The sequence below is a fragment of the Neophocaena asiaeorientalis genome, unplaced genomic scaffold (assembly GCF_003031525.2).
Source record: "Neophocaena asiaeorientalis asiaeorientalis breed wild unplaced genomic scaffold, Neophocaena_asiaeorientalis_V1.1 scaffold124, whole genome shotgun sequence".
NCBI lineage: Eukaryota > Metazoa > Chordata > Mammalia > Artiodactyla > Phocoenidae > Neophocaena > Neophocaena asiaeorientalis.
This window is the reverse complement of record NW_020174135.1, coordinates 313,136-329,916: the sequence shown is the minus strand read 5'-3', so window position 1 is coordinate 329,916 and position 16,781 is coordinate 313,136. Positions and strand designations below refer to the sequence as shown.

The following is a 16,781-nucleotide window of genomic DNA, read 5'->3' as shown; positions in this document are numbered from 1 at the left end:
ATATATTTAAGGCTCATTAACGGAATTAAAATATTACACTAGAAAATGTTCACTTAATACAAAAGAAAGCAGTAAAGAAGGAACAGTTGGGGGTTAGGGTAGACATGAGGATAGAAAACAGAAACTGAAATGGCAGGTGTGAATCTAAACATATCACAATAACATTCAATGTGAATGAATTAAACAATCCAATCAAAGGGCAGAATTGCCAGAATGAGTTTTTTTCAATGATCCACTATATGCCGTCCACAGGAGACGTACTTTAGATTCAAAGATAAAAAGAAGTCAAAAGCAAAGTGGAAAAAGATATGCCATACAAACAGCAATCATAGGAGATCTTCAGTAGCTACACTACTATCAGAAAAAAATTGACTTTAAAACAAAAAAGTCACTAGAAATGAAGGAAAATTTTATAATGATAAAAGGGCCAATCTATCAGTATAAAACGATAAACATATGCACCTAACAACAGTGCCCCAAAATATAAAAAGCAAAAACTGACAGAAGTGAAAAGAGAAACAAATAATCTAAAGGTAGCTGAAGATTTCAATACACACTTTTAGTAACGGACATAACAACTAGACAGAGGAAAAAGGGAAGAGGAGACCTGACCACACTACAAACCTAACAGACACCCCTCCACCTCCACCTGACAACAGCAGAATATACATCGTCCTGAAGTGCACATGGAACGTTCTCTAAGAGAGACCATCAGCCAGGCCATCAAACAAGCCTCAATTTTAAATGACTGGAATAGGGACTTCCCTGGTGGTGCAGTGGTTAAGAATCCACCTGCCAATGCAGGGGACACAGGTTCGATCCCTGGTCCAGGAAGATCCCACATGCTGAGGAGCAACTAACCCCATGCGCCACAACTACTGACCCCACGCTCTAGAGCCCGCAAGCCACAACTACTGAGCCCGCGTGCCACAACTACTGAAGCCCACATGTCTAGAGCCTGTGCTTCACAACAAGAGAAGCCACTGCAATGAGAAGCCCGCGTGCCACAACAAAGAGTAGCCCACGCTCGCCCCAACTAGAGAAAGCCCGCAAGCAGCAACAAAGACCCAATGCGGCCAAAAATAAATACATTTTTTTAAAATATAAAATAAAATAAAATGACTGGAATAATACAAAATATGTTCTCCAACTACAATGGAATTAAATTAAAAATCAATAACAGAAGGAAATTTGGGGGATTCACAAATATGTGGAAATTAAACAACAAACTCAAAAATAACAAATGAGTCAAAGAAGAAATCCTGAAGGAAATTTAAAAATATTTTAAGACCAAAATGCAAACAAAAACACAACATACCAAAACTTACAGGATGCAGCTAATGCATTCCTTACAAGGAAATTATGGCTGTAAATGCTATATTTAAAAAGAAGATCAACTATACATCAATTTAAAAAAAAGAAGAAATACCTCATCAGTAAATTAATTCTATCTTAAACTAAAAAAAAAATCAAACTAAACCCAAAATAAGCAGAAGGAAAGAAATAATAAATACTACAGTGGAAATAAATAGGGGCTAGAAAAACAATAGAGAAAAATCAACAAAACCAGAAGTTGGCTCTTTGGGAAAAAAAACCCAATTAAATGGACAAACCTTGAGCTGGAAGAACCAAAACAAGGAGAGAGAAAGGGAGGAGAGTCAAATTACTAAAGTCAAGAATTAAAGAAAGATCATTACCACCAACTTTACAGAAGTCGAAAAGATTATAAGGGAATACCAAGAACAATTATATGCCAACAAATTAAATAACAGATTAAATGGACAAATTCCAAGAAAGAACTTCTATTGAAACTAACTCAGGAAGAAATAGAAAATCAGAATAGATCTATAACAAGTAAAAGACTGAATTAGTACTTTTAAAACTTCCCACAAAACGCCCAGGCCCAGAGAGTTTCACTGGATAATTGTACCAAACATTTAAAAGAATCGGTGAACTTGCAACAAGCAGTAAATAAGCCCCATAGATCTAATGCACAGTAGACTGAATACAGATAACAACACTGAATTATAATCATCAAACTTGCTAAGAGACTAAAAGTAATTATTCCAACTACTAAAAAAAAAAAGATAATTATGTAACACAATAGAGGTGTTCATTATCACTCCATGGCTATCATATCACAGCATATACATGTATCAAATTAACATACACACATTTAACTTACATAATGTTATATGTCAAATATATTTCAATTAAAACATTTTAATTAATAAGAAATTGATAGCAAAGTCTTAAAATTAAAAAAAATAGAAGAGGAAGGAACACTTCCCATTCCTAACTTACTTTATAAAGCCAGTTCTATCCTGATATTAAAACCAGTCATCACAAGAAGAAAGAAAAAAAGAGACCAATATTTCTTACGAATATGGACACAAAAATCCTCCACCTAATACTAGCAAACAGAATCTAGCAACTTATAAAAAGGATTATACATCATGATCAGATGAGATTTATCCCGAGAATGCAAGGTTGGTCCAGCATACAAAAATCCATCAATGTAATACACTGTAAAAGCAGAATAAAGGACAAAACCACACGATCATCTCAACAGACACAAAAAGCATTTGACAAACTTAAATATCCTTTCATGATGGAAAAACTCAACAAACTCAGAACAGAAGGGCACTTGCTTAACCTGATAAAGGGCATCTCTGTAAAATCCACAGCTCGCATCATACTTAATGGTCAAGGACTAAATGCCCTCTCATTACAATCAGGAACAAGACAAGCACACCTGCTCTCCCACGTCTGGCCACAGGGCTATTAGGCAAGAAAGAGAAATGAAACGCATCCAGATCGGAGAAGAAGGAGTAACACTACCTCTATCTGCGGGTAACAGAATCTTGCATATAGAAAAGCCTCAAATATCCACTAAAAAACGATTAGAATAAATGAGTTCTGCAAAGTTGCAGGACACAAGATCAATTTGTGAAAATCAATTTTATTTCTACAAAGAAACAATGAGCAAACCAAAGTGAAATCAAGAGAACAATTCCATTTACCATAGAATCAAAAAGAATAAAATACTTTGGAATAAATTTAACGAAAGAATTCCAAAACTTGTGTTCTGATCATTTCTCTTTCTTTCTACCTCTCCATGCCCCTCCCTCCCTCTCCCCGCTCCCACACACGCAGGAAATGGGCAGGTTTCTAGGAGCTACTTCATGCTCAAAAACAGCAGGTGTGGCTGGTTGGCTGGCTGGAGCCTTGGCCACACTGGGTGGATGATGTGCATGCAAGGTGAGGATGCGGCACAGATGGGAGCAGAGACAGAGAGGGACGAGCTGCAGAGGAGGAAGCTCATGCAACGTGGTACCTACCCAGATGTGACCGCCTGGGAGGGCTCATGCAGCGTGGTACCTACCCAGATGTGACCGCCTGGGGGGGCTCATGCAGCGTGGTACCTACCCAGATGTGACCGCCTGTAGGGGGGGGGTTCATGCAGCGTGGTACCTACCCAGATATGACCGCCTGGGGGGGGCTCTGGCTTCATCTTTATTATCTGCAGCTACATTTAAAGACAGAGAGAGAGAAAACAGGAAGGAAGAAGAGACAAAAACAGACTGGTTTTAACACTGGTAAGTCCTTGTTGTATTTCTTTAAAAAAAACCAAAAAACAATGGAACAGGAAGACAGCGAGCTTTTAGTTTCTGTGCATTAGGAAATACACTTTCTGAACCATTTTTCTCCAAACCTACCCTCCTCCAAATAAGTGCTTGGGACAGAGGGAAAAAAATGAAAAGCCACCTCATTTTCATTTAATTTCTAAGGTCAGAGGTGCTGACAGAGATACAGCAGACCCTCCTTCTACTTTCCCCTGGGAACTCATCTGTACGCAAGCCCTGGTTGCAAGGTAGTTGTCTCAGGGTCCAAACTCTCCAGAAGCTTGCTCAATAGAGCTGTTGTCAGAGGACACTCAACAGGACTCCCGCCATAAACGGAGAGCTAGCTCAGCACGTGAACTTGACCGCCCTCGGACATCACACCCAGTCAGGGAGCAGGTCTGGCAGCTGTCTCCACTGTGGCCCAGGAAGGAGTACTTGACCCACTGTGCGACAATTCAACTGCCAGGTACCTTGCCCCTCCGAGCACCCCACCCCACCTGAGACCTCCCTAGTCTGGGCCACCCCAGGACAATGACCGACTGACCTACCGACCAGAGGCCCTGAAGACAGAGCACCTCCAGCTGGGTTCCACCTGCAGGTGGGGCTTGGGATGGACAGTAGTTAAAGAGAAGAGTCCCTGAGGTCAGAAAGCAGAGGCAAGACCAAAGGTCGTGTGCTACCTGCCCCAGGCCATGTTCACTCTACCCCAAAATGGAAATTTTGCATGTAGTCAACTAAAAGCAAACACCAGACTTGCTGCCTAGACCGGGAGGAGCTGGAGGGTTGGGGCAGGGGGAGTGGTTTATAAACCAACACAAATTGCAGTCTCCTCTCCTCACCCCACCCCTCTCCCCAACACCCCCCTCCTGGACCTTCTGGGTTCTGACCCCTCAGAGTTGGTCAGATTCTCTCAGCTTTTTGCTTCTATTTCTTTGATTCAGACCAATTTCACCATTCATGGGCACCTCCTCTACAGATCAAAAGAGGGAAGGAGGGGAGAGGAGGGAGGCTGTAGGAGAGAGCGCTCAACTCAGTTACTTGTGCGTTTCAGACACCGTTTCCCTTCTCCTCTCCAGGCTTGATCACACTGAGCTGACAAGCAGAGCTTCGCACATGCAGAAGCACCGGGCATGGCTGGGAGACACACAGAGTGCGCGGGTGCAGAGCTGGGGGTCGGCAAGCAGAGGGCTGGGTAAGTTGGGTGGGAAGGTCACATCCCTGTGTACTGCGCCAAGCTACCTAAGGTTCCTTGGCTGGAAAGCAACATGATCAGATCTACGTTTTAGAAAAGACACCTTTGCACAGGACAGATGGAAGAAAGTGGGCTCTGAAGCTGAGAGACGCTAGAAATGTTTTCAACCATCATGTGCTTCCACAGAGCTGTACTGAGGACACACTGCACGCCAGGCACGAAGGTTCCAAAACAACTGCACTGGGACTTCCCTGGTGGTCCAGCAGTAAAGAATCCGCCTTACAGCGCAGGGGACACGGGTTCAATCCCTGGTCAGGGAACTAAGATCCCACATGCCACAGGGCAACTAAGCCCACGTGCCACAACTGGAGAGCCTGCGTGCTGCAAACCACAGAGCCCATAAGCCCTGGAGCCTGCGTGTCACAACTAGAGAAGAGAAAACCCACACGCCACAACTAGAGAGAAGCCCGCACACTGCAACGAAAGATCCCCCCGCGTGCCTCAACGAAGATCCTGCGTGCCGCAACTAAGACCCGACGCAGCCAAAATAAATAAATAATAACTGAATCTTTAAAAAAACACACAACCACACTGTCCTCAGAACCTCCCCTCCCCCACCAGGAGGCGGGTCTTTGCCCCCTTGACTATGGGTGGCCTGAGACTGCAGGTCTTCAGAAGTGATGCTGTGTGAGTTCCAAGACTAGATCTTTAAAAAGATACAGCGTCCACCCGGTTCTCCCCTTGAAACTCAGCGCCGCCTTGTGAGGAAGCCCAGGCCACACGAGGAGGCCACGCAGGGATGTTCCAGCAGAGCCCGGCTGAGGTCCGGCCAACAGCCAGCACCAACCCAGACACATGAGAGAGGAGTGAAAGAGAGAGAGACACAGAGAGAGACAGAGACAGAGGGAGAGACAGAGCAAGAGGGGGTAAGGGGGAGAGACAGTGAGAGACAGAGACAGAGACAGAGGGAGAGACAGAGCAAGAGAGAGGAGTGAAAGAGAGACACAGAGAGAGACAGAGACACAGGGAGAGACAGAGCGAGAGACAGAAAGCTATACAGAGAAAGAGGGGGTAAGGGGGAGAGACAGTGAGGGAGAGACAGAGACAGAGAGAGAGAGAAAGGGGGGGACGGGAGAGAGTGAATGAGACAGTGAGAAAGGAGCTCGAGCAAACAGCCCAACTGTGGAGTCCGAAGCAAAAATGTCCTTTCACGTCATCAAGTTTTGGGGTCACTCGTCGAGCAGCCCCAGAGACAGGAACCAGAGATGACAAGGCAGAAGTTCCAGCAGAGCTGAGACGGGAGAGTCAGCCTCTGGTGGCCAGGAGGAGGCTGCGGGGTGGACCAGAGGCAGGCCCTCAACTGCCCCAGGGGCTTTAGTCCTGTCACACTTTGAGACTCACTGCTGGGGGCACCTTGGAGAGACTACGCAGGGGCAACGGTGCCTGTGTGTGGTGGAAGGGATGACGGCTACAGGGGGACCGGGGGACCGGGAGACCAGGTGGTCCAGGCAACACGGGAACAGGAGACCCTGTGTCAGCTTCAGGGCAGTGGGCTGAACTGAAGCAGGATCGTAGCCTGATGTCCGAGGACACAACGGAGCCCTTGAAAATGCAGGATGGTCTGTGGATAAACATCTTCCTGGGGAAGGGGGTGTCCTCAGCTTTCAATCTCAGGATGGTACGTGACCCTCCCCACCCAACGTGTTTTTACAGCTTTACTGAGCTATAACTACACACCATAAAAGAGTCACTCTCCCAGTGGTGTGTAGGGTACCCACAGGTGTGTGGTGCAGCCACCACCGCTACGGTATTTTAGAACTTGCATCACCTCACAAGGAAACCTGTCCCCTTCAGCAGTCACCCCTCCCGTCCACCTCCCCAGCCAATGCCACCCCCGTGCTGAGATGTGGGGCAAACCTCAGGTGAATTCACGCCTGCAGCCGGTTGGTGACACACCCATTGGGAGGCACTATTCTTAGTGACAGTACAACACGGGAATCTGGCGGGAGGAACGTGTGGCCCTGAGGATCCCCGAGGAAACAACTTCTCAGCAGCCTCGCTGTCGGCCGGCCTCATGACGGAACCTGGCCAGGAGCCATGAGGGAGGTGCCTGGTAGAGACGCCACGCTCTGTTATTCTTGGGTCCCTGGGCTGCAGTGGGAAGATCAGAGCCGACCAGGGCCCCATGAAGGGCCAGCCTGGGAGGGGGCACTCTGTCTCCTGGGAAACCTCCAGACCAGGCTCCTCGGACACCTGGCTGACTGCAGGTCTGGGGCAGGAAACTGGACAGCAAGCTCAGAGCATCTTGTCGCACCAGTGTCCGGGGTCCACAGGACCAAAGGTCAAAGATCAAGAGCCGGCGGCAGGGCTTCCCTGGTGGCGCTGTGGTTAAGAATCCGCCTGCCAATGTAGGGGACACAGGTTCAAGCCCTGGTCCGGGAAGATCCCACATGCCGCGGCGCAACTAAGCCCGTGCGCCACAACTACTGAGCCTGCGCTCTAGAGCCCGTGCGCCACAACTACTGAGCCTGCGCGACTGGAGCCTGTGCTCCGCAGCAAGAGAGGCCGCTACAGTGAGAGGCCCGCGCACCGTGATGAAGAGTGGCCCCCACTCGCCGCAACTAGAGAAAGCCTTCGCACAGAAACGAAGACCCAACACAGCCAAAAATAAATTAATTAATTAATTTATTAAAAAAAAAAAAAGAGCCGGTGGCAGAGGCTCCCCCTGGCCAGAGGTGGGTAAAGGGGCTTCCACCTCATGAAACACAGGATAACGTACAAACAAACGTGCTCATCGCTGCAAGGTGCTGGGAACCAATTTTGAAAAGAGGCAAATATAGGCCTTCACCTGCCTTCCTTTACAAATCAAACCGTCGGAAGACCAAGTAGCGTTTGTGGGGAAGTTTCTCTACAGAAGCTGAGACGGCGGAGCCTTGGGGCTGGTGGCCTGGGGCTGACTGTCAAGACTGGGCACTGGGCCCTGGGCCCCGGTGGCTGCCACCACCCAGAGGGGCCAGCTGACAGCCACACCTCCCAGAGGAAGGACGCAACAGTCCTGCAAAGACAAAGGGCCAGACCTGGGTCCAGTTATCTTTTAAAATGTTCTCTGCAGGGCGTCCCAGACAGACCTGGTTCAGCAGCCCGATTCCGTCCAGATCCCGTGGGCCTGACTCGCTCTGAACACTGCTGCTGGTCTGCTGACCCTGTGCTGGGCGTGCAGCGCTCAGCTCACAGCAAACGACCCATTTCAACAACAGATAAGTTCCAAGGAGAAGGGGGAGTTAGGCAGAACCTATAGATTAAAAAGACAAATCAACAACAAAGATACCAGCCAATCACAGTGTGTGCTGGATCCTGATTTAAGGAAACAAACTGGCCAAAAAGTCAGGAAACGGACAAGACAGCTGGAAACTCACACACAGATGGTAGTTTCATGATAAGGAACCATTGATTTCTTATGGGTGACGATTTCTTTAGAGATACGTTACAGACTATCTATAAAGAGGCTACAACTAGGATTTGCTTCAGAAACTGCAGGAAAAAGATGTGAACAGGGTCTGGAGGTGGTTATGGTGCCACACGGAGCTCCGTTATGCTACTCTCCCTACTTCTACGTGCTTGAAATTCTCTACAATAAAAAGCGAAAAAGGAAAAACACGGCACCTTCGAGACGGACACCACACTTCACTCCTAGTTCACAGTTAAACAGCAGGTGCATATTAGTGTCTCCAGCCAATTCCTCCGTGAAACACGTGGTCTCGGTGGATGCCATTTCACCTGGGACAACCTGAGGAGGGGGACCACACCCCTGGCCCTGCCCCCACTACACACAAGGGCATGGAAAAGCTGCCAGTGGAATGAGAGGTTTGAAAACGTTTGATCCTAATTTTGAAAATGATCCCAATTTTGTGACAGGAGACTAACAAAGAAAAAAGAAAAAAATGGAAAACTATACCAAAATGTTCAAAGTAGTCACCTCTGGGTGGTGGGACGGAAGGCTTTTTACTCTTACTGTATATCCTGTCTTCCCTAAAACGTCTACAAAATGTTCAAAGTAGTCACCTCTGGGCGGTGGGACGGAAGGCTTTTTACTCCTACCGTATATCCTGTCTTCCCTAAAACGTCTACAATGAGCACATGCAGCTCTTCAGATAACAAATTAGGTATTTAATTTTCTAAGTAACCTGCTTTTTCTCGTCACCACCATCTACGTTTCTTTAACCTTAACTTTCAAGTAGAATTAGTGACCTTCAAAACTGCAAACCTCTATAAAAGATAGCTGGAAAATATTTAAGCTTTTTGTTAGGCTGCCTGGCCATCCTATGAGAACCGTGAAACAAAGCTCCCCAGACTCTCCTGGAGAGTTGCTGTAATGTGCATGGTCAGTTCCCCAAGAAGTCTGTGTCCCGAGGCCTCGGCTGACACGTCGGGAAGCGGAGGCCAGCCACCTGCCACGGAGGGTGTGGGGAGAGACGGGGGCCGCGGCACAGCGGCCCACGGGCTCTCAGAGCTTCCAGGCCCGAACCGCTTGGCTTTTTCACAGCCCACCCGCCTACTTCTGGCAAATGAAAGGAAATAAACCCACACATTCATTAAAAGCTTCCCATAGTGGGGTGGTGAGACCTGTGTGTCTCATAAACAGTAGACACGGAAACATGTAAACCGATCTGGATTCAAGTGTTGAATGCTCAGAGTCTCAGCCAGTGTGGGCGGAGCTTAGGAGACGACTCTCCCTGAGGCCACAGGGGACCCAGTGGGGGAGGGCCGGGGTCAGGAGGGGGCCCAGAGGTCAGGAGGCACAGTCCTCCCTCCACCAGGGCCGGCCATCACCGTGAGCTGCTATCAAATGTCCAACGTTAAACTCCAAGTTTGCCACGTGACCCAGAGGCCTCAACACCTGCTGTATCTGGCACCCTCCGCCTTCACGACCCACGCACAGTTTCAAACAAGGTCACAAGCCTGGTCTCCCGCCGCAGAGCCTGAGGGGCAGGACCACTACGCCACCAGGGCAGCGGGTGTCCTCTCCAGGCCTTCCGCCCGCCCTGGGTGAAGACACACACCACTGACCTCCCCACACGGCCCACTCTGCACTCGGCTGTGAGATCCTGCACCCATTAAAGGGGAGGCTCGAAAGGGCACAGACCACAGAGGGCAGGGGCAGAAGCCGCTTGGGCAGAAAGCCCTCGACTCAGAGAAAGTTAAGAGCCAGCTCCTCAACTCATGAGGGGTCCAGGATCCGGGAGCCCTGCTTTCTAGGCAAGAGCAGCGGTACAAGCGGCACCACGTCTGGTGGATCTCCTGAGTCACAGCTGGGAGGATGGCGTTAACGGGAGAGAAAAAGCAAAAACACACCGGAAACAGAGTGGCGGGTGACCCTCTTTATCATCTCAGTGACCCTAACTGATCCAGGCTCCTCATCGGAGCTGAGGCTGACCCATTTCTACAAAGACTGAAGTTAGCACACACTCACTCTCACTCTAGAAACAGAAGCTACACAAGAGGAGAGGAGTCGCTCAAAGGGAGAGAAAATAACCACCAAGGAAAAAATAGCTGGGCAAGACCTCAAGTCTGCAGGAGTCCCAGAACTAAACAAACTCCAGAGAAAACGCTTCTCTAAGCAGTAGCTGAGATCGCACACACCCACATTCCCAGACAACGTCGAAGGGGAGAGCGGTCTTAGACTCAGTCATTAGAAAAACCAGAAGTACGGCCTCAACCCTCCTGCACAGAGAAGCCCACCAGCCCGCGCGGTCGAACACAGAACACTGGCTCGAAAGAAACATTTTCAAAGGAGAAGGCAAAACCAGGAGGAGCACCTTCTATCTTCCGAGCCAGCCAAAAGCTGTAGGGGCTGAGCACGGAGCTCGCCTGCCCGAGCTCGCGGACCCCGCGTGCCCACCCGAGGCCCACAGAGCACGACGTCGGGTGAATGTCTAACAAGGTACGTGAGAAAGATGCCGGTTGACTCAGCCACAGGGGACGGGAAAAACAGAGGCTGTGTTTGGTGCACAAGCCACACACAAGGTCAGAGAGAAAACCGCCTCTGCAGGAAACATCTGGCTCCGGCCTGAGCAGAAACAGACCAGCAGTGCCGCCCTCCTGCCCCAGCTGATGGGCCCGCGTGACGACGGCCACGGCGAGGGACACGGTAAGAACAGGTCGTAACTCGCCCGAGTTCCAGTTTCACACGATACGGTGTCACTTGGCTGACTGCGAACACCGGCGTCGCGACAGACACCGTGCCACCTGGCGAAGCCAGCGCTGCTGGGGTGGCACTGGGTGGAGGCCCCCCACCCCGAGAGCTCCAGCCGAGCCTTGCTCGTCGAGTCGCTGGGCTTCATCCCCAAAGCTGCGGGTCACCAACCTGCAAAGACCCGGCGTTTCAGGTTCAGCTCGTTGGCCACGCGGACCTCGGTGCAGAGCTTCAGCATCAGCAGCATGGTCACGATCATGACGACGCTCTGCCAGAGCAGCGGCGCCTCAAAGCGCCTCCCGAACCTGCGGGGGAGGGGCCGCGGCGTCAGGGGGGCGCTGGCCGGGCCTCCACCACCCCCCAGAGCCGAGTCGCGGGCAGGCTGCTCCACATGCCGCAGGCCCCCCCGGGAGCCGCTGCGACCCTCCCAGGGCCGAGGGCCGGTGGGAGTGGGTCTCCTGCCCTTGCCCCCCCACCCCCAGTCCGGCCAGCTGACCGCCGCCCTCCTGCGGAGGCCCAGCCACCGCCAGGTGAGAAGCCCAGGTGCTGGAACACCTGCCTCCCCAGGGCTCATTCCAGAGTCTGGAGACCGACGGCGACCCTGGCCCCTGGCCGTGGGGAGTGGGGTCTGCAGGCCAGCACGGCCCCCAGTGTGAGCAGAGCAGTGGGGGGCCGGGCCACCCAGCCCTCACCAGAGAGGAGGAGACGGCAGGCAGGGCGTGGTCCGCACTGCCAGCCTCAAGCCCTGATGCCCGACCAGGCCTGGCTGGCCCGCACGGACGCCTCCACGTCCACTCTCTTCTCCGAGCCCCAGCCCGCCCAGCCCTCCCAGCCATAAGCCCCAGGGCCTTCCTGCTGACTCTCCTCCAGTGTGTTGAGCATTTCAGCAGCTCAGCCAAGAGTTCCTGGAGGCCACGGCCACAGCCCAGTGAGTGGCACCGCTGGGCCCATCAGAAGACCCCGGCCCAGGGGCCGGTCACAGCACTGTCCTCTGCACACCAGCTGGGGTCTCAAACGTGGCCACCAGCGTCACAGGACTGGCCTGCAGAAGTGTCACCTCTACGGCGAGGCCCGGGCAGAGCACCCTCAAAGCAGCCTGGCTGCTCCGGAGCCGAGATCCTGCTAGAACCAGCTGCAGCGCGGCCTGACGGGGCCTCCCCAGCCTGAGTCAGTGGCCGACAGGTCACAGTCGGGAGGTCCTGGATGGCAGTCTGACCTCCAGCTCCTCCTGGAAACCAGGAGACACGGCCCGGCCCACCTCCCCTGGCCTCGCTCTCACACCCGCCCCTACAAGGAGAGGGTCCCTGACAGCTGGCTGATGGGGCCACACACGCGCTCCGCCACAGGCTGGCTCTGGGGAGCACGCTGCCCCCCCGGCCTTCTCGCTGTGCCCCACCACCTCCGGGCTTCATCTCTTCCGTAAAGTGCGGACACAACCCTACAGCTACTTGAGGACGTTTCTAGCAGTTCTAGGAACTAGTCCCCACCGGTTACCTGACTGACCCCGGGGGGCTGACTAATGAACAGGTAGTCCAGAGGAGAAGACAGAGCAGGTTCCGCGCCAGGCTGGGGAGACGAGCGGGCGGGCGTCACAAAACGTCAGTCAGTCTAGGGACCAAGCTCACTTCCAGTTAGTGACAAGGCTGAAGACGCGGGATGTGGGCCTTTATGTAATAAGGCCACTTCCATTATTTTCAACAGAAACAATGAGTGACTAGAAAAACGGGGGGGCGAGGGATGAAGGTTTGTGCTTCCCCTTATACCACACACCGAAAACCAAATCTAGGTAAATTCAGTATTTACAGTGAAGTAAGGGGGGCAGAGTGAACATTAAACTGCTTTTAGGGTGAAGACAAGCTGAACAAGACAGAAAATTTCAAAAAGCACAACTTTCCACAGAAGATACACAAGGGACAAAACAAATATGACACAAAGCTCAACATTATTAGTGATTTTTAAAAGCCAATTAAAATAGAAAGACACTATTTTTCATTTATCAAGTTACTTAAACTACTGCCTTTAACGCTAATAGTCTGTGCTGGCAGAGGTGTCACGGGGCACCTCTCCCTCCCCCGCCCTGAGAATGCAGTTGGCAAAGCCTGGTCTGCAGCAGAGGACAGGACAGCCCAGCAGACGAGCGTGTGGCCTGCTGCTTGGAGCAGCCAGTGGAGGCGCCGTCCCCGGGTGCAGTGCACATGTCTCGCTCCCAGGGAGACGCGTGGCAGAGAACGTGCACTGCCTCACCGAGCCTGAGCAAAAGCTCCCACAAGGAACACCTTCTACGCGTCTTCAAAGTAGCAGAGAAAAGCTCGATTGGAAGAAAAGCTGTGTATCTACTTCCCTGACTGGCTTCTCGAGTAGCAGACTGTCACTAGCCCTCTGGTGTAGTGTCACCACATCTCCGATACAATTTTACTACACCTGCAATACAATGTCACCACGTCTCTCTCCGTCTCCGGTACAGTGTCACCATATCTCTGATCAGATAGGGATGGGGCTGGAGAACTAGCTCTGTGAATGCCTCAGGCCCTGGGTCAGATGGCCCTGCAGCACCGTCCTTGCACCCTGGCCCCCTCCCCCCCCTTCTCATTTACAGAATCACTCCACCCTCTGGCTTCCGACACCACAGAGGCCAAATCCTGCACGTCAGCATTTTGTATGATCTGCTCAATGCTGGTTCTGCAAAAGGATGGGAAGAATCGCAAGAAATAAAGGCATTAGAGTTCCGTGAGGTACAGAAACGCCGGGTTTCTACAGGTTGGTCAGCCTTCCCCCACCCCACCCCCAACCCCCAGGACTGCAGAGCTTCTCACATGCCTCACACCACACATTTCCCTGGGCGGCTTCCCAGGCAGACTGGAGTTCCGGAGACTGCATTCCCAGCCAGCTTTGGGAAACGTACTCTTCACTTCCTCCAAGTCCATCACTGCTCTCGTCCCACCCGGAGCCCACCACAGCTCCCAGCCGGTGCTCTCCCCCTCCCCACCACCCATCGCCCATATACACGTGTCTGGCACGTTCCATACAGCACTTCTGCTGAAGCGTTAACCCTGCAGCATCTGCCCAGTGTCTGGCTCATGGGAAACCCTGAAAAACCTATTAAATCAAATGGGCTGCTAGGGGACCCAGGAGTAGGGGCTTTGGAGGCTCCAGAGAAAGGAAGGAAAGGAAGCACAGGCAACACCCTCAGAGCAGTGGGGCCTTGGGACCACGTGGGAGGAGACGCGTGTATTTGTTACAAGTCGTAGACAGAGCCCGGCCTGTCTGCTGGGCTTCACCACGTGAACTACAAAGTACTGCCAGGTGTGAAACACAGGGAAAGCACAACCCCAGGTCAGAGGGATCCTGGAGGAGAGACCTCTGCCAGCCCTCCCTTCTTCCCATAGGGTCCCACAGTCTTCTGGAATCCAGGCTGAGGGCAGCCCTGTGTGTTCACACAGCAGCCACTGAACTCACAGAGGGACCCAGGACAGCTCACGCAGCTGATGCTGTGCGAAAGGGGCAATCAGATGTGCAGAAACAGACGTGCCAGTGCACAAAGTTCAGAATTCCACCAAAGACTCTTTCTTTCTCAAAGGCTCAGGCCCTACAATGGAGAGAGAACTCCCAGTCCCAACGCATCAAATGCTTGCTTGTTAAACCCAGAAGCACTGACGAGATGGCATTCAAGAAACTGGTTTAATTTCTGATTTCTCCAAAACAGATAGTTAGAGGTAGATTAGATATCCTATTTTCTTTTTGCAATTCTGAATGATAAGCATGGCTGGGGGGAAGACCTCTCAAAGGAACTATTTCCCGTAAGAAACGCAACCTCAGCCAATCCTCCGCCACTCCTCCGAGAAAACTTGCCACTGCCTAAAGGAAATGCTGCTTCCCGACCTACCACCCCGGGCCTGGGCTGGGAGCTCCGGAGGCCACACCCAGGGTGCTCAGGGTTGACAGCAGTGTCACACACGATTACGGCTTGGGACCTGCTTCTGTGCAACCCTACCTAGTGAGGGGCAGCTGAGAGAGGGAAGGGGAGGGTCTTGCTGCAGCGGCCGAGTGCTATCCTCAGCCACAGGGAAAGGAGGAGTCTTCAAATGCACTTTTTCAACTTGTGCTAAACAAGTTAAAAGATAAGCGCCCTCTGACCCCTCCTTCAGAAGCGGACTGGCCCAGAGACAGGGCTCATGGTGTGACAAATTCTTCCAGGAGAAGGGGTCGACTCACCAGCTCACCTTTTAAAACCTCAGACTGAGCAAAAACACAGTGAGAGTGACCAAGGGCTGCCTTAGGCCAGGTGGACAGAAGGTGAAGGACCAGAGAACTTCTGGACTCAGGGGACTCACACCCTGATGACCGCAGAGGGGACATCTGCCAAAACTCATCAAACTGCGCACGTGCAACGGGTGACTTTCTTCCCTGTAAATCACGCCTCAGTAAGGCTGACTTAAACTCAATTAGCAAGAAAGCACGATTACTCCAAAAAGGCAAAAGGAGGAGCCAGCTGCCCGGTCCCAGGCTGTCCTGTCTGTGCTCACAGAGGGGCCTGGGACCGTCTAGAAGGAAGGAAAGTTGCAGGCTTTTTAGGCCTTACAGCGAGGCCGCGAGACCTCTTTTCACTTCCTCTGAAAGTGTACCCTCCCAATTATGTCTGGCTTCAACAACTGTTAAAATTAACTTCAAGTTCCTGACCAGAATGCAAATGATAATAAGAGGAAGTTGGTCTGAGAGGAGCAAAAAAAAGTCTTTTAAGTATTATCCAGAAAGTTGACTTACTGTTAAAAAAAACAAACAAAAACAAACCCGCCGAAGGCAGGAAGGGACCACCCTTCAAGGCAGACCACCCCCACAGCACTCCTTCCTGTCTGGTTCCCTCCTGAGAGCCTTTACTGGCCAGTGGTTTGTCCTTCCTATGCTGACCACCTTCTGTTACCGGTATTCATTAATTCCCTTCGTTTTCTCTCCACTACCCCCAAACCTCACCCAAATTCCTAAGGGCATGGACCCAGTCCTAGGACACAGCACCACAGAAAAGGCCCTGGGCAAGCATCCAGTACATGTACGAGCCACCGAAAATGAAGACGCAGATCCCAGATTATGTGAGCTTCTCCACTTCAATCCCACCATTTTCCCTGGGAAAAAGTCTCATCCATTTCACCAGCTCCTTCCCAGGAAGTGCAGACACTTCCGCCCCCCCCGGCCTCACCCAGAAAAGGAGAAAGCCATCTCCCTGGGAGCACCCCACAGTAAGAAAGCCCTCAACCTACCAGAAGAGGATTCGTAAGATATTGGCCACCAGGAGCACCAGACATACGTAGGTCGAGAAGCCCTCGGCGTTCTGAGTCCTCCGGATGTCCCTGTACTGCGGGATGTACGGCACCACCCCTCCGAAGACCATGGCCCCAGCTGCCCCCCAGGAAACCAGCTGCTGCAGCGGGACCAAAAGCCAACCCAAGCCTTCTGCGTCCATCCCGAGCGCCCGGCGGCCCCGCCGGCAAGCTGACGTCCACCTGGCCCACGCGCGCTCCGCGCTCTCGGGCTCCTGGCGCGCGCGCTGTCACCCTCACATGCCGCCGCTGCCCTGAGCCGTCCTCCGTCGCGGGGCCTGGCGAGAGAGGAAAAGCGGTAAAGCACTCGGGCCGGGCCTCCACGCCCAATGGGGGGCGCACCGCCGGGCTCGCGGCTGGGGCACGACCCCCTCCTCCGGGTCGCCGGCCCGGGGTGGACTTTCAGTTCGGGGTGGGGGCTCAGTTCCGGGGGAGGGGGTCGCACAGCCTGGGGGTCG

At 52.0% G+C, this 16,781-nt stretch overlaps 1 protein-coding gene across 3 annotated transcripts in view; it reads right to left on the bottom strand.

The window, feature by feature from the left end:
- The window catches only part of SLC66A2 (solute carrier family 66 member 2), a 46,042-nt gene extending 29,441 nt beyond the window's left edge, over window positions 1–16,601 (bottom strand). For 2 of the 3 annotated variants that reach the window (XM_024754838.1, XM_024754839.1), the window contains exons 1-2: window positions 16,264–16,601; window positions 11,183–11,316 (exon numbers count right to left, since the gene is read on the bottom strand). In XM_024754838.1, coding sequence (XP_024610606.1) covers window positions 11,183–11,316; window positions 16,264–16,466 — 337 coding nt within the window. In that variant the 5' untranslated portion in view covers window positions 16,467–16,601. Of the gene's footprint in view, window positions 1–3,478; window positions 3,530–11,182; window positions 11,317–16,263 lie in introns of all 3 variants that reach the window. The other variant, XM_024754837.1, reaches the window with a different exon arrangement.
- Between the last annotated feature and the right edge of the window lie 180 nt (window positions 16,602–16,781).